This window comes from Cryptomeria japonica, chromosome 6 (assembly GCF_030272615.1).
Source record: "Cryptomeria japonica chromosome 6, Sugi_1.0, whole genome shotgun sequence".
NCBI classification, from domain to species: Eukaryota; Viridiplantae; Streptophyta; class Pinopsida; order Cupressales; family Cupressaceae; genus Cryptomeria; species Cryptomeria japonica.
Genome location: NC_081410.1, coordinates 625,418,873 through 625,440,175, shown reverse-complemented (window position 1 = coordinate 625,440,175; position 21,303 = coordinate 625,418,873). Strand labels below are relative to the sequence as shown.

Below are 21,303 nucleotides of genomic sequence, written 5' to 3'. Positions count from 1 at the left end.
GTTGAGCCTTTCCATCCCTTCCTAGACAAGAATAATATTATCAACGATGTATTGTGACTTAATGAAAGCAATTTTCTTTGTGTGCACTAATTAAAGAAGAAAAGGTTGCAAATTTAAGGCACATAATTTGGTAGTGGTTTCATAGGAGATATTCATTAATGTGATGGATTGGTAGTTATAGATATAATTTCTAGTAATAGATTTAGGTATGAACTCAATATTACCCTTATTAATCAAGCTTTCTAGGGAATCATAATAAAATGCTTCTAAATATAGTTTTTGAAGATCCTCATCCATAATATCCTAAAGAGTCATATAAAATTCATAAAGAATACATTGAAGCTAAGAGATATTTTGTTTGACATAATGAATACAATCTCATGCATATCCTCCTTTGTGATCAACTGGTCATAAAGAATGCATTGATAGTTAAAAAATTAACAAGGCACCACTTTTAGGCATCATCATAGAGCAATATTTTGATTTAAGGTATCTTCTTAGATAATAAAAACTTGCTCATAGTGCTAAATTTTTTTGAGGATGCAATAAATATATTAAAAGTTATTGCTTATCATTAATTTTTTAATGGTTCAAGATTTGTGACAAAACCATAAGGTGTAAAATAATTCTTTAGAGACTTTGTCTCCAATTTTACGAAAGTGAAGTCAAGCTTTAATTTGGACACGATGGGTTGAATGAATATTTACAATCTACTTTTGATGAAAAAGTTTGGCAACACACATCAATGCAGTTAGATTAAATAATTGCATACCTAGAGTGGTTGTAGCTTGGTAGAGCTCCAAGATGGGGGTGCCATATAATTGATAGTAGAAATGGGCTAGTTGGCATCCATAGAAGTTGAGGATAAAGATAACATAATTCCACCAAGTAATCCAACATATCTAATACAAGGGATATGACCCTAGATTCCAAATATGTTTAACATGGCATTGTGGGATGACATTGACATGTTTATAGAATCTATCTTCATAGGCTTGGATTTGTCAAGTTGCCATTTAATGCAATTTTTGATTAAACAGTGTTATTAAATGGAAATATCTGACAAAGGTTCTTAGCTAATGAAAAAAATATTAGGATCAAAACATGGATTTATCGCTTGAGTTGTTAACTCTAAAGGAATGAACATTACTATTGAAGAGAGCCCACGATGCTTAGTTGGTAGGGTCAAATTCTTGGTCAGCTAAATATTGAAGCCATGCAGGATGGAGAAAAGATGACAACTTGATCACAAATCATTTCATGATTTCTAAACAAAAAATGATTGAGAGGATAGACAACATGGCATGACATGGATTAAAAAGCGAGAAACCATAATTTTAACTTCTTTGTGAACACAAAGTGTTCAAATTGAAAATCTTTATTGACAGACACAAAATAATTTCTTAGGAGGTCTATTATAATTTCTTAGGAGGTCTATTAGATCTCAAACATTCAAAGATAAATTTTTTGCACAAGTATCAAGGGCCAATCCTCATTATCCATCTCATAAAGAGCTAAACAACTAATATGCACAAAATCTCCTTCTACATTGAAGTTACCTTTACAAATAAAAGATTAGTTGTTGCAAAATTCCTTTGGCACATATTCACCTTCTTCCAAATGCCCATGTGGGCCATGAAATCTTTGCTTGACCACCTTTAGTGGTTAAGGGGAGATGATAATTTTCTATCCATTTGGAAAGATAAAATTAATACTCCGATATAATAATGCTCAAGTGAAATTTTGGCCTTTTTTCCTCCCCAAACATATCCACTTGAGAATGAACAAATTTTTTTCTTAGGATCCAAGGTCTTGAAATTGTACCTCCTAAAGTTTTCAATGGTCAACACTATTGCTAGTAGAGGACTTAGGTGGAACCCCATCAATACTATTATTCTTGGCTTTGCAACTAACTACAATTGACCACCCTTTCTCTTTTCTAGGAGGTGGGTTATCAACAACTGGTTGAGTGGTGTGTTTGTTATGGGGGGTAATTAGAGGGCACTCCCAAATATCATGATTAGAGGATTGGCTTGATGATAGTAAGTATTGGGTAGTTTTAGATAGAGGACATATTAATGTGTCTAATTTGGTCAGTTTGTATCTTCTTTCTATTTTTGAAGAGGTCAACTTCAACTCAAAGCCTATTTTGGGTTTGAGTTGAAAAGAACTTGTTAGGTTCAACATATATGACATTGCCTAATGGAGGCTATCTTGGATAGGAAATTTCAACATGGTAAATGCAACCTAGGAAACTCTACCAACATAGGGACACAAAGATCTCTCATTGGAAACAAGTAAATCTTTAGTTGAGGTTGTGGAGACTAACAAAGGTGCACAAACACATTAGGCATTATGCTTGAGGATAGCTTCAGTATGGTTAGTTTTAGCTAAAAAAATTTATTGATAAGGTTTTACATGAATGATATCAAGGTGAATCCCACACAATATCCAAGTCTTGGCCACCCATTCTTTAAGTGCTTTTAAGAGGCACCCTTCCCACAAAATACCTTATCAAAGTAAAACTTTCAAGTAATCGACATGTGCCATTAAACTTAAAATAAGAAGAATCACATTCAAAGGTGTTTTAGATGACATAACCCATCAAACACCCTAGGTACAAACTTCTTCTGATGCTTGAGTGGAGGAGCCAATGTTGTGCATCACCAAACTTTCAACTCAAGTATCAATTACAAAATTATAGAAGCTCAAAACCATTTATAAAGGGTAGGAAATGCCCGCATATGTGACAACCTATAAAATGTTATAATAAATGAAAAAAACAAAACAAACAAATAAACAAACAAACAAACAAATCTTATTTCATTTTAAAATATTATAAAAAATAAATCTAAAATTATTTATAAAAAATTACAACAATTAAAAAGTGTAATTAAGTTAACATAACTAAACAAAAATTAACTTGAGCCCAAAGGCAACCTTACTGTTTCTTCCATGTATGGAGTGCTGACTCTAGCCCCCTCAGAGAACCCCTTCTGGTCTAAAGCTTGGATCAAGGGTCTTATTCCGAAGATCAATATCTTCTACTGGACAATCCTCCAAAACAAAATTTTGACTCTAGATAACCTGAAGATAAGAGGTTTTAATCTCCCCAATAGTTGTGTTTTGTGTCATGAGGAGGAAGAGTCTGTGGACCACTTGGCTATTCACTGTTCTTTCACTGTCTTTATCTGGGAAAACTTTCTTAAGAATTTTTGTATGGTATGGGTGTTCCCTATTTCACTTGTCCCATTCTTGGAGCTACCATTGGTCTAATCCCTCTTTGAGAGCTTTGTGGCAGCTCTCTCTTCATCACATCTTGTGGGGGATTTGGAAAGAAAGGAACAACCGCATCTTCAGGGACACTTCTCTCCCCCAGGCTGTTGTTTTTCAGAAAATTCAAAGGGCTATAGTGGAGAACCTTAGGACCATTGGAGAACCTTGCACTCCTGTCAATTGCCTGGAAGCTCACATCCTCAACTCCTGGAACCTTAAGAGTGCCGTTAGGATTGATACTAAACAAAGTAAGAGACTAGAAGCTAAGTGGTACTCTCCCCCTCCTGGATGGTTCAAAATCAACTTTGACGGTGCTACTAAAGGCAATCCTGGACCAGCGGGGTGTGGTGCAATTCTCAGAGATGAAAATGAATTTGTAAGGAAATTGTTGCTGTTCCTATAGGGTGCCAAACTAACCATATGGCGGAAGCTACGACTGCTTTCCAAGGCATCCTTCTGGCTAAAAGGTGGAACTGCCCTTATCTCTGGATCGAGGGGGACTCTAATAATATCATTAACTGCCTTAAAGGAATTACCAAGCCCTCGTGGACTATTAACAATATTATTAAGGCTATTAGGGATCTTATTGAAACCTTTGATAAATGTTTTATCTGTCACATTTATCGGGAAGCAAATGGCCCTGCTGATTGGGCAGCTAACGTGGTGGTCACTCATGACAACATGATTACCTGGAAAGGTGAAGAGGATCTTCTTAATGATGCCAGATCGATCATTTTCATGGATCGATATAACTGCACCTCAAAGATTTTAAATGGATTATATAATGATTAATGACATGACTTGAGGACTAATATTAATTATTATTGTGTCAGTACCAATAATGATAAGACGAATGCCACCTTCTCCCATGCTTTCTGGGTTTTTGGGGCCGCATCTAAAGATTTCTTTTCATTAGCTATCTGCAACTCTTGAGTTTCTGGTTTGAGCTGTGAAATCATGGGAGGTAACAGGCGTCGCTACGAGCCCAGTAATTGTAAAGAATGGAAACAAAATGAAGAAATCTGGAGTATCTTGTAGAAGGGCGGGCTAACGAAGTACATGGATGCTGGCTTTCTTGCCAGCCTTTTGTATGTTGTCTTTATGCTAGTTTAGTTCATCTTTGCTGATCTTTCTTTTGATCTTTTTGTAAAAGGTTTCGGGTCCTTAAACCTTGTTTTTCTAATTAATCAGAACTAAACAAAAATTAAAAATATATTATTAGAATTATGTAAACACCATATAAATAATTCTTAAAAGAGACATATCACAATTTCAAACTTATCCAAGAGAAAAGCTCTAGCTCAGCTTTAGCAAATTCATGATCAAGTGAATCAACTTCAGATTAATTGTCATATAGACCTAGACAAAGCGTTTCGTCATGTTTCTTCAATGTAATGCCCCTTTGTAATTATTACTAGTTTATGAACATAATTGTCATATTTCTTTAACATTATGCCAATTTCTGACCTATTATAATTATTATAACTATTATTAGTTTCTCTTTATCTCTTTCAACTACTTTCTTTTTAACTGTTATTCTTTATAATCTTACTTTATTTCAATAAAAAAATAAAATCTCATTATAATAATTTGTACCGGTCAACAATTAATAACACGCTTAAGTTGTGTTTCTAATTGAAATACTTTAATAATAATGTAGAGAACGACAAAATCCGAGACGCGGAAGGGTCTGTCGGGACAAAGCATGATAATGGTTTAAAATAGCCATCGCTCTCGACTGCAGAAAATATTCCCGTTAGTTTGGTCGATCTATAAATAGACTCTTCTTCTCAAATGTTTTTGTTTCAATTTGCGCGATTAGTTTTGAAATTCAAACAGGCGGCGTAAGACGAAAGCGAATGGCAGTTGCAGGGCTATACAAGCGGCGGCTTCCTTGCCCTCCCGCTGTAGATTTCTCCTCCTCCGAAGGCAAGGTACACCCATTCTTTAACCCCTCAATTCCCAGATCCATGGCTGAAATTACTACTGATTGCTTTGAGACCTTCGAGTTCAATGCAAGTAATAGAATATGATATAAGATTTTTAACGTCTGTCAGGTTGAAAATGAATTTATGGTACAGTAGATCTGTCATTTTTATTTTCTGAAGTGCTAGATCTTCTACTATTTAGTTTGAAAAACTCATTTTTTAACCATCTTCTGTCTGAATAGATTTTGAGATGAAAAAAAACTGCTGCTAAATTGCTTGTCCTTAATGCGGATGTCATTTCAAGCTTTACATTTCAAAATAATTAGAAATTTTTAGTATCTCATATATGCAGAAGACATTGACTCTTTCTTCCTTCTTTGACCTTTTCCATCCAATTATTCCTTAACTGAACTGAACGGACATTACAAAGCACCCAGAAAAGTAATGGTTTATAGCATTTGGTGTAATCTGTTCGAGAAGCAGAACAACAATGAAAGCAAATGAAATGAGGCATTGCCTTACATATACATTAAATTCACATCATGAAGAGGATAGCGAAGGATGAAAGTGCAAAAGAACAAAGTGAAAACATTCAAAATATGACAAGGGAAGACTTTTAAGACGAGCGCTATTGCACAAGGATGTTGCAATCCCGCCAAAAATAAAATTCTTGACAAGGTAGAAAGTGTGCTTCAACAAGGTGTAGTAAATTAACTAAGCATGGGTGCTATTCCTTCTACATCTTGCAATCCCGCCCATCTCACCAAGTAAGGGTGCTAATCCACCTATATCTTGCAAATCTGCTCCTTTCAAGGAATCATTGCTAAGGGTGAATATTCAAGGAAATATGCTAGATAAACATCAAGGCTTCACAAGGCAAGGAAGAGGTCGAGATTTACAAGCTTGCTCTATGATGGAGGATTCATCAAAACGAAGAAATAATTGTTAGGAATATTGCATCATTAAGTTTATTAGAATAGTTTAATGATAAAATAAAAGTGAGTTATAATAAAAACTCACTTAGCTATTCTAGGTGTGAAACTAATTAGTTCGGATTGTAATATGAATTGTTAAAACAACTCATATATTTTTAGAGTTGTTCCCTATAAGGACACCCTTGACTCTCTCACGAGAGAGGCTGAAATATGAGTTGATTGTAATCCTTCTAGTTGTAGATGTAGAGTAGCGTAGGTGTGCAAAGATTTCTATCTTTTGTTAAAAGTTTGTCTCTAATTTCTTTTTTGTTTAATTGATAGAGGTAAAGTAGAGGATTGTGGAGGTGGTTCACATATCAGTTTATAGAATTTAAGATGTTTAGCTTCTTGCAAACGAGTATTGATACCTTGGGTCCTTAGCACGAAATGGAAATTAATCAAGTAGTTGCTGAAGAATCCAAGTTTCAAGTTGATGCTAAGGAGGATGCCTTTGAGCATGGATTCAACCACGAGAAAGTGGTGGAAAAGAATGTTGATGTTCATGCCATAAAATTTATACAAATGCTCAGGATTGTAAGGCAAATGATGCTGCTTGGTCATCCTTTGACTAGTGGTGGATTTCGATCAAGAATCGAGGCAAATGGTTTGAGATATCTTAGTTGGGACAAGTTTGATTTCTAGCATAATTCCACCTTGAAGATTCCTTAGTGTTGGATAAATTTCAATAGTGGATAAGCTTAAACATAATCGTTTTTAACGATAATGGTGAGGTGGAGGGTGATTATGTGCTAGATAACAAGCTCAGTAAATAGATGTTTGATGCAATCAATGAAGATGAAGTGGGCCCACTAGAATGACTATTGGAAATTCAACAGTTAGTTGTTGACAACTTTCACTTTGTCCTTGTATATAGCTAGTTTGATGGCATAATTTTTTTTGCTTCGATTGTTAGTCAATTGTTTGGGTGGAAGCCGTCTATGCTCTTTGGGGGAGTTTCTTTCTTGGTTGGACCTTCCATTAATGGTTCTGCAAAAAATTTGGTCATGCTTATCATAGGCCGATCCTTGTTGGATGTTGGAATTTATTTTGCTAAACAGTTGGTTCCCTGTATTTGTCTAAAATGGTGCCTCCTAGACTGAGAGGAGGGCTAAACATGTGCTTCTAGTTGATGATCATGATCCGTATACTGTCATCCAATCTGATAAATAACGACACATAGAATATCCATGGCGGATGGGGTTGGCGGGTATCTTTGGCTCTAGTGGCAGTTCCTGCTATAATGACCGTGGGGTCATTGGCTTTGCCAGACACCCCCAAGAGTATGATCGAAAGAGGGCATCGCATATGTTTGTCTAGGCTGGTTGATTATTGTTGGAAATTATTGTTCACCAAGTAGTTTGAGTTTTGGTTTGGGATCAAATTCTCCTCTATCACCACATAGCTATAAATTTGTGTTTTAGTTGATTTAGTTATATTAGAATTTAAAGTTAAGTCACCTAACATTGATTCATCACGTCATTTAGTTTAGTTTTAAGAATTATCTCTATCAAAATGTAATAAGTGTAAAAAAATAAAAAATAAAAAATAAAATTGCTTCAATTGTATTTGGAGTGCATGATTAGTGGTACGTGACACACCCATGGTTTGCAGGAGAGAAGTTCATATCAAGGGGGGGCAGTCTCAAATCGGGTGCATTATCGTTTGTATGGGACATCCATCTTGTGGGGGGGGGGGAATATGTTCTTTCCTCACAATTGACAAAATGAGCCTCAAAAGCCAAATTTGCTGAATAAGTAGCAAACTCAATGGAGGATAGAGGGACAGGAGGCTGGAGGAAATTCAGTGACCTCTTGTCAGTCACTAGCAATGGGGCCGTGAAATTGCATTAGTGACAAAACTATTTGTGCCAACATGACTAAGCCAGGATCGGTTTTCAAGTGGCATCGACAATCGTCTCATACCATTTGTGATCAGAGTGACAATGATCTATAATGGTGGCTGCATACATGGCAACGAGTGCTTGGTGTTCAAGTTTTTTATGTTGTGGTTGAATGTGTATGTCCCCAATCACTTTTCTTGGTTGTTTGTGAATGGGTGTTTGTCCCCGTTTATGAGATGATGTAAGAGATTGGAGGTGTTTGTCCCCAATCACGAGGGTTGGTGATTATGATTGGATGTGTTTGTCCCTAATCATAATTGTTGTGAGCAGATGTGTGTGTCTTTGTTCATAACCTTGATGTTGGATAGATGTGTTTGTCTCTATACAAACTTGATGTAATACCTTGGATAGATGTGTTAGTCCCTATCCTTGGTTCCATGGGTAGATGTGTTTGTCCCTATCCTTGGATAAAAGCATAGTAAGCATAGTGAGGCGAGTTCCACTATTGCTTGTCACGAGTAGATGTGTATGTCCCTACTTATACCTTAGGATGAACTATTGAATGTGGTTATCAAGTATTGTTGGTCCACTATCCCCATTTGGAGAATGATGCAATATGGGGGGTTGTTAGGAATATTGCATCATTAAATTTATTAGTATAGTTTAATGATAAAATAAAAGTGAGTTATAATAAAAACTCACGTAGCTATTCTAGGTGCGAAACTAATTAGTTGGGATTGTAATATGAGTTGTTAAAACAACTCATATATTTTGAGTTGTTCCGTATAAAATAGGATCTAAAAAATCCTATAAATATGTATTGAACTAAATGTGAGATATTGAAGAAAATAACTTATTACTTCGTGTATAAGTTTTTTTGCAGACTTAGGTTTGTATCTTTTTAAATTTTTATCAATAATAACATTTGCAAGGACAAGCTCAATAATGATGGGAATGGAGGAGGACTTCATAATCACAAAATGGAAGATTCAACAATACGAGCTTGCTCTACAACATGAAAGATTCGAAAGAAAGTTCAAGACATTACAACGAGAGTTGCATTGCAAAAGGAAGAAGCTACAACAATCTTGAATTTCCTTCGAAAATCCAAGATCAAGGTCCTGTATGTTTGAGGTATTTGAAGGAAGATGATTGCAAGATCAAGGTCAAGATCCACATACTCAAAGCAAGATGATATTCAAGAAGAGGAATTCTAAGGATGAAAAGGACATTGCACTAGGGAATTCAGGTCCAAGGTAAGGAATTTCAAGATCAAAGAGCGTCAAGGAAGGAAATATTTTAAGAATCGAAGGTTGAAAGAGGAAATGCATCACAAGAAGGAAAACTCCCAAACATGAGAATGAAATGCAAGAGTGATCAGGGGTGACATTATGATAGTTTTAGAAGAGTTAAACAAAGAAACTTGATCACTAAGATGATACGATTTGGGAATATGATCCATCGCATTCATCAAAGGATTGGATAATGTTGAGTATCAAGAGATATTGCTTCCAATGGGATATCCAGTCTACAAGGTGTGCAAGTAGCCGAGGTGGCGACAATTCATACTCAACCAATCAAGTAATTCCAAGTCAATATGTTCGAGTTCAATGTACCCGACTCTCTACAACTACACATGTGGAAGGCACTAAGTTTAATGTACCTAACCTCATTTCTCAATGGTTTGAATTCAAAGAAGGACATGTATCCTAAATGTTGTAATGATCTCATTGGTCAAGAAAGAGTTAGTTGTAATTAACCCTAATTTTAGGGTTTTATTGTTAAATCTTGGCTGTTGATTTGAGTATCAATCAAAGCCATTCATTTGTAATGGAAGAGCTATAAAAGGCAAAGCCTTCTCATTTGTAAAGGTTAATAGTTGATCAATAGACAATAGTTAATAGTGGGTAGTCTTAGAAAGTAGAAGTAGAGTAGGAGGAAAGAAGAAATTGTTGCCAAGACTATGTCGACATAAAGACATGAGTTTCATTGAAATTATGGTGGTTCTTTGTGTTGTGCTCTACATTTTGCACGGTTTCTTGTTACTTCTTAGTAAGTTAAAGTTCATTGATCTTAGTGGAGAAATGCAATGATATGTGATGAATCCCTTTGGTTCATACTTTTTGTGGTTTGCTGATTGTAAGCTACGATGTAAAGTTAGCTTGAGCCTAATCATTGTGCTAAACTTGTTTGTGGATACTTGTTCATGTTACGCCAACATTGGGTATTTGGATGATGTATTCATAGTGTGAAAATCTTCCATTTCCTTAGAAAATTGCTTCAATTTTGTGTAGTTGTTGTTATCAAGGAATTTGTCTATCAAAGCATCATCCTTTATCATCATTGTTCTTAGGATTAGATTAGATTTCTTAACCCTTATCTCCTTTTGCCTTTTATTTTCCTAGCGAGTTAGTATAGATTCCACGTTTCAATTGTGTTCATAAATGTAAGTCCTCTTGTGATTCCAGCAATATCACATGAAATATCCCGTCCTAATTATGATTGAAAACAAGGAATATTTGCTGTCCAAGTTGCGTGTTATGCAGTTCTGAAGTTTGTGTGTTATGCTGACAGAGTTTTCAGATTGTAATGAAGACCATCTTAAATGAACATTTCATTATAAAATCAATTCTATATGACTCTTCTAAATCGATAGATGACTAGAGACGCTTAAGCAACAATCTATGGATGATATTTACGAGTCTAAGTCATCAAAACCATGTCCTACACCAGACTGACATTATGACAAACACCTGGCATACATCCTCAGACAAATGGAAATGTAGATGCAAATCCAAACCACTTTCTCCTTATTTCATTTGGCCATTCTAAATCATTACATAGGCAACAAAATGATCAAATATAAGACTGTTATTATGGACCTTTTTCAGACAGTCTGAAGACAAAATGACAGTCCTAAACTTGGCATTCAATACAGAAAATTACAATGAAGTCTAACTTGTAAATGAACCTGGGGTGAAGCACAGTGAAGAAGCAAGCAATATCACATGTTAAGGAGCCTCCAAATTGCCAGTTTGATCCTCTCATAAATTCGCCCTTGCTGCTGCTGGATAGAGGTCTGGAACATCAGTAAATGACAGCTGCAAGACCATCATACAACTACCAAAAATGATCGCCCTTCCTTGATAAGTGTAGTGCTGTCTATCTAGTTGAATTTGGATGCCGAATGAGAGAGAGATGAGCAAAATCGATAATCTTAGAAGCTGACTGGTTCAATGCTGATCAGATTGGTTTATCACTGGTTTGTCCACCAAATCTCTCTCAAAATGTCATTAATAAGAATCGCCTTACACCTCCAAATATTTGACTGACCTCTATAATGGAATACGATGCTTCAATGTTGAATAATGAGTGAAATCGTGGGTTTCTACTGATTTGATTCAGACCTGAAAAGGATGCCGAACTCTGATTATTTCTCCTTCAATCACCACAAGGGATTGCCTTATGCTTCCAAAGATGAATAACCCCTCTAATTGATCCTTGTATGCTCCATTGAAGATGTTATGAGCAAGTCGATGGTAGACCAGATGAAGTTGAATTTGATATTAGATCTGCCAATCAGTCGATCTGAATTTCTGAAGATGCCGTGAAAAACCCCATTCACCATGAAAGCTACAACAAACTCAGTAAGCACAATTAGGAAGATTGAGGTGTCTCCCTCTCACAATAGCAACCCCTCGGAAGATCTCTCACTTCCTCAGTTATGCCAACCATCGGGAGTTTTCGTTCCCAAATGATTATCTGCAGAAAACCCTTCGGCTCCACGAGTCTTATACAAGAAGAGATACTCAACAACTGATGCCAAACAATGAATCACCTCCCTCTATTTATTTCTTTCTTATCCAATCATATGATTCCTTCTAGAAGATCTCTTCTTATCGGGTAGGTACACTTTATTATTATTTTATTACACATTAATTTAATTGCACTTTATAAAATATTATTATATTATAATCAAAGTGCACACGCTCGCAATACGTGTAATCTCCTTATTTCGCCATAAAACCCAATAGACATGAAATGTGAAGCCGTGAATCACTGCAAACTGACCCCCTAATCAATCCTCTTGGCCTACAAGGGTTAGATGATAGGCCAACCCGTGAATATCTGAGGACTAATGAGAAGGGGACATTACATCACATCATACATCATTGAGTCTATTTTGAGCATCAAGTTGATTGTTAGCATTGTAAACCTTGGAGTCATCTCATTTGATCACATTGATTAGCATATGAGGTTTCTTTGTTCAAGAGAGGATAGAATGCTTTACCCATAAGCTAAGAAGTCTTCCTTTATGAAATATGATCAAAACTATGATATCTAGCTATTTTGAAAAAGCACACTAGCTCTCAAAAAAAGCTCTGAAATTGAACAAAATTGAACAACACTTTAAGAAGTCAAACCACATGCCAAAAACACAATACCCACATCAAAATATTGTAAATATCTTCATCTACCTCAAACCCAAATCACCCATGAAGCCAAAATCACTGATTAATTTGGAAACTTGAACACCAACTAGGTAGGGTGGTTCTTTCACCTCGAAAACCAGCTATCTAGTAGAGGGAATTCATTCACCAACCAACAAAGATTAATTCTATAAGTATTCCAGCAGCATAACTTTAAGTTTTCATCAACAAGCATAACCAAATGAGAGTTGGAATGAGAATATAAAGAGTGAGGGAAGAATTAGGGCAACCTTCTTTCAAATTGAATTCATTTCCCTCCAAAACTGCTTTTCCTAGAGCTCACAAAATATAACATTAAGCTTTACTTTATTTACCTTCAATATTGGCGTCCGCTTTGGAGGTAATAAAATAGTCTTTCATAATATTAAAATAGCTTCATACTTTGGAGTCCCCTTAATGAAGTCTATTCTTGCCTTTTAAAACAACTTAAATTCACCACTCTACTAGGTGATGATCAAGGGGGTTTTGCATGAACCCATAACCCTTTCGTAAGTCGTAAAATAATTTTATAATAGACTTAAGTAATAAAAATCGAATATTATCTGAAAACATTAGAATTGAGGCCAAAACTGGAAAGGATTGCATTGAGATGAGAGAGAATGGAAGCCAATACCAAGTGCTAACAATGACATGTTCCAAAAATAGAAAGAACTGCCCAAACCTTGAAACTAAAGATGTTGCACATTGTAGTTGAGAGGAGATTGAAGTCGTGACTAGCTGTCGAAAATAGTGGTTACTATAAATAGTAACTGCTAAAAATAGTAAGTCAGCGAAAAATTTCAATTAACCAATTAGTGTCCAAACTAACACTTAACTAAAATCATAGACAAGTCTAAAATCACACCAGAAAGTCTTGTTCATCTCCATTAATCCGTCTGAACACATTGGCGACATTGAAATACGCCTCTGATCTTATTGACACCAACCCAAAAAGCCAACACCAGTTGCAATACATGAGAACCAAAAAATAGGGACATTACAATCTGCCCTTGCCAAAGATTGCTTGTCCTCAAGCAATGCCAAAGCAACTCCACAATCATCAGATTGATCTAGAGTGTAACCAAGAATGATCATATGGTCCCAAGTCATCACAGGAGATCCATAGTACCATCTTTTGAAAACACTGTCTTGCAAGGTACCCAAACAAGTGGCCTCCTGAAAACCTCCTAAAAGAAGAGCAATTAAATATTGCACCAACTTTGTCAATTCCTTAAGAAAATGCTCTCCGAAAGAACTCCAGTAAGCCAACATTGGCTTCCTCAGCCTCATTTGTTGAACTCCAAACCCAAGTGGTCCTAGGGTTCCAAATCAATCTTAGAAAGGAACCGCCGTGCTGACCCTGTGCCACTTTGATCACAACATGAAACATCTCTTGCTATGGCGTCCCAGTAAGATCTGTTGTCATTTTTATGACATCCTTGGTCTAGCAGTGAGAATCGATCAGCGATATGTTCCATGGACCAGCGCTGCCCTAGTTGATCAAGGATAGGGCCAATGGTCATGAAGTGTTAAGTGTTGTCTCCCAGAATCCTGGGTTTCCCAAGTCTTCCCCTTCATGATTTGGAAACCCAGATTCCCAAGGTTTTTGACTTCCGACTTGTGACACTTCGAGATGGTGTGATTAACACTCAAATCTCTTAATGCTCCATTGACTCTTGCGACTTGTACACTTTTATTTATGGAGCTACAGGGGCACATTTAATGTTTTTGTAGGATTGCCATCAAGTGGAGTCTATGGCCATGCTTATTTATGGTTACTTGATGGCCTTCATGTCAGGCCTGCATGCTCTGACTTTGGAATGTTAGGCAATCCACCTTCTAGAAGTACTTTTCTTCTAGGATTGCCTTGTCAAGGTATGGCTGGGTTGCTTGCATGTACACCATGTCAGGTTTGTGCATTTTCTAGCCTTCCCTGACTGACATTCCTCTGTGCATGCCAAGGTCAAGGGGTCCTCTCCTTGATCATTGGTCTCTCCTCTACGACTAGTTTGCTATATATAGGCTTTTAAGCCTCATTGTAAAGGGTTATCTCCTTGCTGGCTTGAGCTATTCTCATGCTCTTTCACTTCTCTTGAAGACTTCTATATTTCTTGTATTTTTGCAACTGTAAGTTTGGCCATTGGCCTCTGAATGAATTGAAATTATCATTCTTGCCTTCCTTCAACTTATACATGTTGTGTATGTTTTCTTACCTTCATTATTTGTCTTTTTTCTCATGTATATGCTATGTTAACTTGTTTCTGAGTGTGACTTGTGGGAAACCTTCTCCCCTTTGATATTCAATAATTCCTAACCTCCATACATGCAATTGAAGTTTGTGCAATACCAGGGTATTTCAGTTGATTCTTTGTGTCGTTTTGTGTGGGGAGTGAAACATCTCTTATCTTGATGCACAACCTCCTTTCATTTTAGCATTTCCTTCTTCCTTTTTCCTTTGCAAGCTGTTAGGATAGGTTGAGAAGTAGAATGGAGTGTCGAGCTGGTTCGACACCTGCACTTGGATTGAGAAGGAAGCCAGCCTTCTCTGGAGGTCCATCCCCATTGCGCAAGATCCCACACTTTGGGGTTGTTTCCATGTTTCATAAGGTTTTTGAGTTGATATCTCAACAAGGGTGCAAACTTTTGTGACAACAAGATCCATTACTAGAATTCCAGAAACTAACATGATCTTGGACAAGTAAAAGAAATATCTACTCAGCCCCAAAACTTAATCCTCAATATATCTCTTCATGGAGCCCCAATCAAGATACAAATCTATCACTATCAAGGGAATAGTAAGGAAGATGTTAGCATAATCAACCCTAAAATCAGCTAACCAAGTGGTGCACTATGGTCAACAATTGGAATAATATCACTGACACTTAAATCTCCAAGTGTCAAAGGAAGAAACATGAGTATGCCAAGAAGTGACCCAAAATCTCCCAAGTGGAAGTTGAGAATAAGTGAACTCTACCCAAAAGGGTCCCCCTCAACCGGTTGTACTGGAGCCTGCAAGAGCTCAAAATCTATTTGCCCAAAGATTGAAGCCACCATAAACAATGAAGAAAAGCAAGGGTAGCGGTAGAGAATCTGAATCCTCACTGAAAACATAAGAGACGTGAGTATGAAAGTAGCTAAAGAGTCACCTTCTATGAGCAAAACACCTCTACTAATCAACCACATCCATAAAACACTCAATTGCTGATCAGAAGAAGCAATCCAACTCATCTACAAGGTCAAGGATTGAAGTCATGTATATGCTGATCGGAAAGTGGACAGTGGTGCTAACACTCACTATTATAGTTCCAAGGGCCTTTGAAAGATGAACCATGGCATTTGAAAGTTTGCTATCCCAAACCAACTTTGAGGGTAAACTATCAAAGCTTACAACACAAACCTTCATAAAATGAACTCCATGAGTTCGGAAGGCCTAAAATAAACAATAACTATTGCTGTTCATGACTGAGATCAACGAAGTACAATCTGAAGTAAGTGCCCTACACAGAGGACAACAACAATACCAATGAATTCCTTGAGAATAAGCATGCCTAAAAAAAACAGGACTGATCCAAATCAACTTAGAATTGCTTGGAAACACCTCCAAGCAATCATCAATTGAAAATCCTCACTACCTTGACAAAGAATAGTGTGCCAACTCCCCTGAATGAGAGCAAACCATGATGTAAAGTGATTGACCTGTAACCAATCAACAAGCTCAAATCTGAAAATCTGATCCATTCTTTGCAATAGACTCAATCGGAGAGTTATTGTTTAGGCAATGTTCAAGGAAAGACTACCATATACTCTCCTAGGCAAGGATTGTCTTAATCATTCAAGCATGGTTTCATATCAAGTTAAATGGCTATTTCAGGTTCTTCACACTGTTCAAGTTTGGCTTCCTTCCAAATCCTTAATAATAGATACAAAACATATTTAACTCATATTCACCTTGGAGTGGACTCATGCAATAATCAACTAAACTACATATCCCAAGAAGACGGTCTGACTCAACCCTTAATCAGATAAAAGAAATCAAGTAGCTCACATGAATATGTCTGCTTAAACCGAAATAACAATTCTAGAGAAGAGTATTCATTCTATACATAATACATTCAATTTATCCACAATAACACATCCGTCTGAATCATGGCTATAATGGAGTTTCCAGAGTTCCCTCCAAACATACTATGAATTACTATGCTAAAGGAAGCCTGAAATCCATGCCTCCTTATCACTGATTATACGATTCAAATATACATAACAATAGTATTGATCAACAAAATAACAACAACTTGCGTATTCGAACATGTTCTTTTTAAAAATAAGCAATCATCAAATGAAACATAATGACATTTAAAACAAAGTAGAGCATCATCTCTTGCTTGTGAAATGGCAGAAGGGAGACGCCTCGAAACTTCCCACAACTTGAGGTAACCGGTTTGACTTTCCTTCACAAACAACAAGCAATCCACATAGGAACAAAACTGTGGCTTACAAAGATCCCAAGTCTACGTGAAACCAACAGCCTTGAGGACTTCACAAATCAGAGAAATAACAGTATCGCAAGAGCAATACGACCACCATGAATGTCTCCCAAAGAACAGTATTACAGAGCTGAATGCTCAAGATTTACGCAGAGTAACAACACATTACTTCCCAAGATGAGGATGGCAACACCCACTACATCATCGAATGCCATATTAATAACATTGAACTTGCTATCAAGCACTAGCCTAGCATCGACATCTTTGAATAAAACGTCCAACCGTTGGTGGTCTAAACATGAAGCAAGATATGTTCAAATAATGGATAATCTATTAAACAAGAAGCGAAAGCTTAAATAGAAATTACAAAGACATTGTTTCTAAAAGAAACAAACGTTAAACAGGAGATGAAAATAGAAACTACCTAAGATGACCATTAACTAAACAAATAGAAAGATATTATTCTAATACCCTCCCTTAATGGTCATTGTTCTAACTACCCAAAGAAGTCTACCCCCATCTTCTTTGAACGCTGCTGCAACAAAAGACAAGAGCCTACCACTGACTGCCACTTCAGATGAGTCTGCCACCAACCCTCCCAAAAACTGCAGATCTTCTGGAAATCACCAAAACTGATCACAAAACATCCAACCTAATGTTGGATAACAAATCTCTTTGTAGCTAGAGATATCGAGTTCAGTTTCTCAAACCGAAACCATGATTTTGAGGAAAAAATCGAGAAACCTTGAAACTGAAGATTACAAAGCATCATTTTTTTTCTGTAAAAATGGTAAAAAAACCACAAAAGAATCCCACGCAACTTTGCAAATTACAGAAGCCCAGAAACGATTTTTGAGGAGAAAATCGAAAAAACCAAACAAGTAGCTGGAACAAAATCCGAAACATGGATCGGCATACATAACATCATTTTTAAGGACAAAACGATAAAACCATGCCAGAACACAAAGAGCCCTCTTGGACTGCGAAAACCTGAGAGGAACCGTATGGTCAAAGAACCAAAAACCCTAGGCGACGTTGTTGTCACGAGCCAATCTCCATGGGGGTAGAGACAAACAAAAGCATGGGCGTCATCTTGCAGAGGTCGCGGGTAGATCCATTGCGATCAACAGAAGGTAGGTAACCCATCGCAAACAAGACAAAAAAACCTTGTTGCTCGAGACACAAAACACTCGTCACGGTCCTCACAGGCACAAAAACCTGTTGTGGTTACAAAGTCCTTTGTTCGCAGAGAGGTCTGGCTCAGGTCGTTAGAAAAATGAAACAAACAAATCCCGTTGCTGGCAAGGGCACAGATGTTGCGCGAGTACTCAAGGAAAACACAGATACATAGGGGCAGAGAAGCCGTGCGTTTTTCATGCGCTTGGCTGCGGATAACAAAGAAGACTAGGTCGTGGGTTGTAGAAAATAGGAGCCGTTAGACGAATAATCACAGGTTGCGCTTGATACAGAGATTGCGGACGAAAGAGCACGACCTAACGCAAGCAGAAAAAAAAAGGTGTCTAAAAAACGCGAACAAAGACAGAGTTTCTAGTGAACAAAAAAAACCACGCGTTCAGAAGGTCATGTGCAGAGGCGAAAAAAAAATCTTGATGTGAGCTTCACAGGAAAACAAATCCGCGAAAAGACAGTCGCAAAGGGATAAAACGATGCCTAGAAAGGAATCCCGTCACAAAGACCTTCTGTCGTGAAAGTAACAGGCGGAATAACGCAGTCAAGAACATGCAGTTTTCATGCGAATTTCAGAGCGCCAAAACCATCATGAAAAAAAAATCGAAATCTTTGAATCATTTTTCAAAAAACAGTAAAATTTTCTTTCAAAAAATTTATTGAAAATTTCTTTTTGAAATTTTAAAATTGATCCCAAAACCCTGAGCCCTCCCATGAGGGAGACAAGCTCAGACCGACTCTGATACCATGTTCAAATAACGGATAATCTATTAAACAAGAAGCGAAAGCTTAAATGGAAATTACAAAGACATTGTTTCCAAAAGAAACAAACGTTAAACAGGAGACGAAAATAGAAACTACCTAAGATGACCATTAACTAAACAAATAGAAAGATATTATTCTAATAAGATACATAATGCAACCCTTCCATAAAACATATAACAAAATGGATATATTAATATCAATACACGTACGGTTTCAACGTACGTGTGTGGGTATTAATATATTCATAAACTATAGAATCAAAATAATGCCTTCAAAGATCCCAAGTAAAAGAGAGAGAGAGAGACATAATAAAATATCCATCTCATCAAGAGGATAAACGTAGGCTTAGGATATTCGACTAGTTGACGAAACAAGGTAACAAATTGACTCAGGGTTGACATTAGAAGGGTGATATGGACCTTACTCTACCAAGGCCGAGATGCTCAAGATGTACATCTAATTGATTGGACTTAGGACTCATTGGCAATGCTCATTTCTAGTATCTGCGACCCTCTCCTTAATGATACTCTCCCTCCATTTTGAGGGTAGTGCGCATCCTGCATCCACTTGTTTGCATGAAAGGAAATCGGTTAGACATATCTTAACCAATAATAACTTTTAGAAATGAAATATCAATTATCAAAATTATTTCTTCAATCATTTCCTACTCATTAAGAGTTTTCCATCCATTTGATAAAATAAATATTAACCTTGTTTATCCAATCATAATGACAATAATATTCAAATTTCCAAAGTTAAGAAAGAGGGATGTAACAAGATTGAAGTATAATCCGATGAGTGTTGGATAGCTTTGTTGCAAATGTAATGTTGATGGTTGTCATTAATGGTTGTCATTGATGTCAACATATGGTTTTGATATTGGTGATCTGGAAGTTGCGTTCCCAGAATCTTTGGTGCTTCAGAAGATGTGTTTTAGTTAATCTTTGGTGCTTCGGAAGATGTGTTTCAGTTAATATTTAGTGCAGTTGATGGTGATCCGAATTTGGATATGGTGTTGATTGTTTATATTCATGAGTATCTTGGTTTCATTCTTATTTTTGTTAAGTTGGGTAGTGCTATTTTGGGTGTGGACTAGGTCCGGAATTCGAGGATGAGTATCGGCATTTGTGTAGCGCGAGTCATGTTTTAGGTCTGGACTTTGCGATGAATGTAATGTGTTGATCTGACCTATGATGTGTGTTGTGGTATGGTCTATTTCTCATTCCTTCCCACCATCGGAATGTTTAGTGTTGACCTATTTCAAATCTCTGTCTTGGCCGACTTAGAAAATTACGTTTCTTGGAGAGTATAAATAAGAGGATGAATTGAATGATGAAGATATGGAGGATGTGCAAGACTGAAAAAGAAAAATCCGATTGCCGATGATGTGTGAAGTGTGTTGTTGCTGAGAAAGCACTTGAAGTAGTTCCAGTATTGTAGATTGTGTAACAATGGTGGATTCTCTTTTTTCTTTCTTCTTCCTTCGACAGTGAGCATTCATGCAGTGAGCCACCCTTTGTAAAAATCACCTTAACCGGTGTCACCTTAATCGGTGTTATTGAGAACTAACATTCTTCGTGGTTTTTCCCTTCTTGGGTTTTCCACGTCATATCTGGTGCTCATTGTGTGATCTGTTTTGTGTATGTGCTTTCATGTTATATCTGCTTAGATTAATTCTATTGGTTATTCCGGATGTGTGAATGTATTGAAGAAAAAGTTTAAGTTGTCAACTAATTCACCCCCCCTCTCAGTTGCCCAGATATTTAACAATTGGTATCAGACCCTTGGTTCGTTGGAGAAGAGCTTAACCGCTTGAGGTAGATCTTGATCCAATGGCACACAAACTAACCATTCCTATCTTTGAAGGATCTGACTATAGCTTCTGAAAAGTGAAGATGAGAGGTTACCTAATCTCCTTGGGCTACAACACTTGGAAAGCTGTGGAAAACAAGTATGTACAACCGACAAATGGTCTTACTACTCCAGATGAGATTCAAGCTTATGAAGAGAATGAAAAGGTGAGGTATGCTATTTTTAGTGCTCTATCAAAGACCAAATTAACAAAGGTTATTTCATTGAATACTGTTTATGAGGTTTGAGAAAAGTTGAGAGATATCTATGAAGGAAATGACAGAGTTAAATTATCAAAGAAGCTAACAGCTAAGCGCAGATATGAGAACTTGTAAAATGGAAGGAGAAGATATAACTAGCTATTTTCAGAAGGTTGACAATGCAGTAAATGAAATCAGAGAACTTGGCGGCTCCTTGATAGATGAAGACATAATTGAGAAGATTATGATGTCTCTATCGAAAAGCTACAATGATAAGATCTCTGCTATTGAAGAAACTTATGATCTGAAGAAGTTTACTAGGGAGCAG

General features: G+C 36.8%; 1 protein-coding gene across 2 annotated transcripts in view; it reads left to right on the top strand.

Moving 5' to 3' along the window:
• Window positions 1–4,939: 4,939 nt before the first annotated feature.
• The window catches only part of LOC131068698 (glutathione gamma-glutamylcysteinyltransferase 1), a 136,319-nt gene continuing 119,955 nt past the window's right edge, over window positions 4,940–21,303 (top strand). For both annotated transcript variants that reach the window (XM_058003950.2, XM_058003948.2), the window contains exon 1: window positions 4,940–5,210. Coding sequence is in view for 1 of the 2 variants with exons in the window: in XM_058003948.2 (XP_057859931.1) it covers window positions 5,136–5,210 (75 nt within the window). In the remaining variant the exon portion in view is untranslated. The remainder of the gene's footprint in view (window positions 5,211–21,303) is intronic.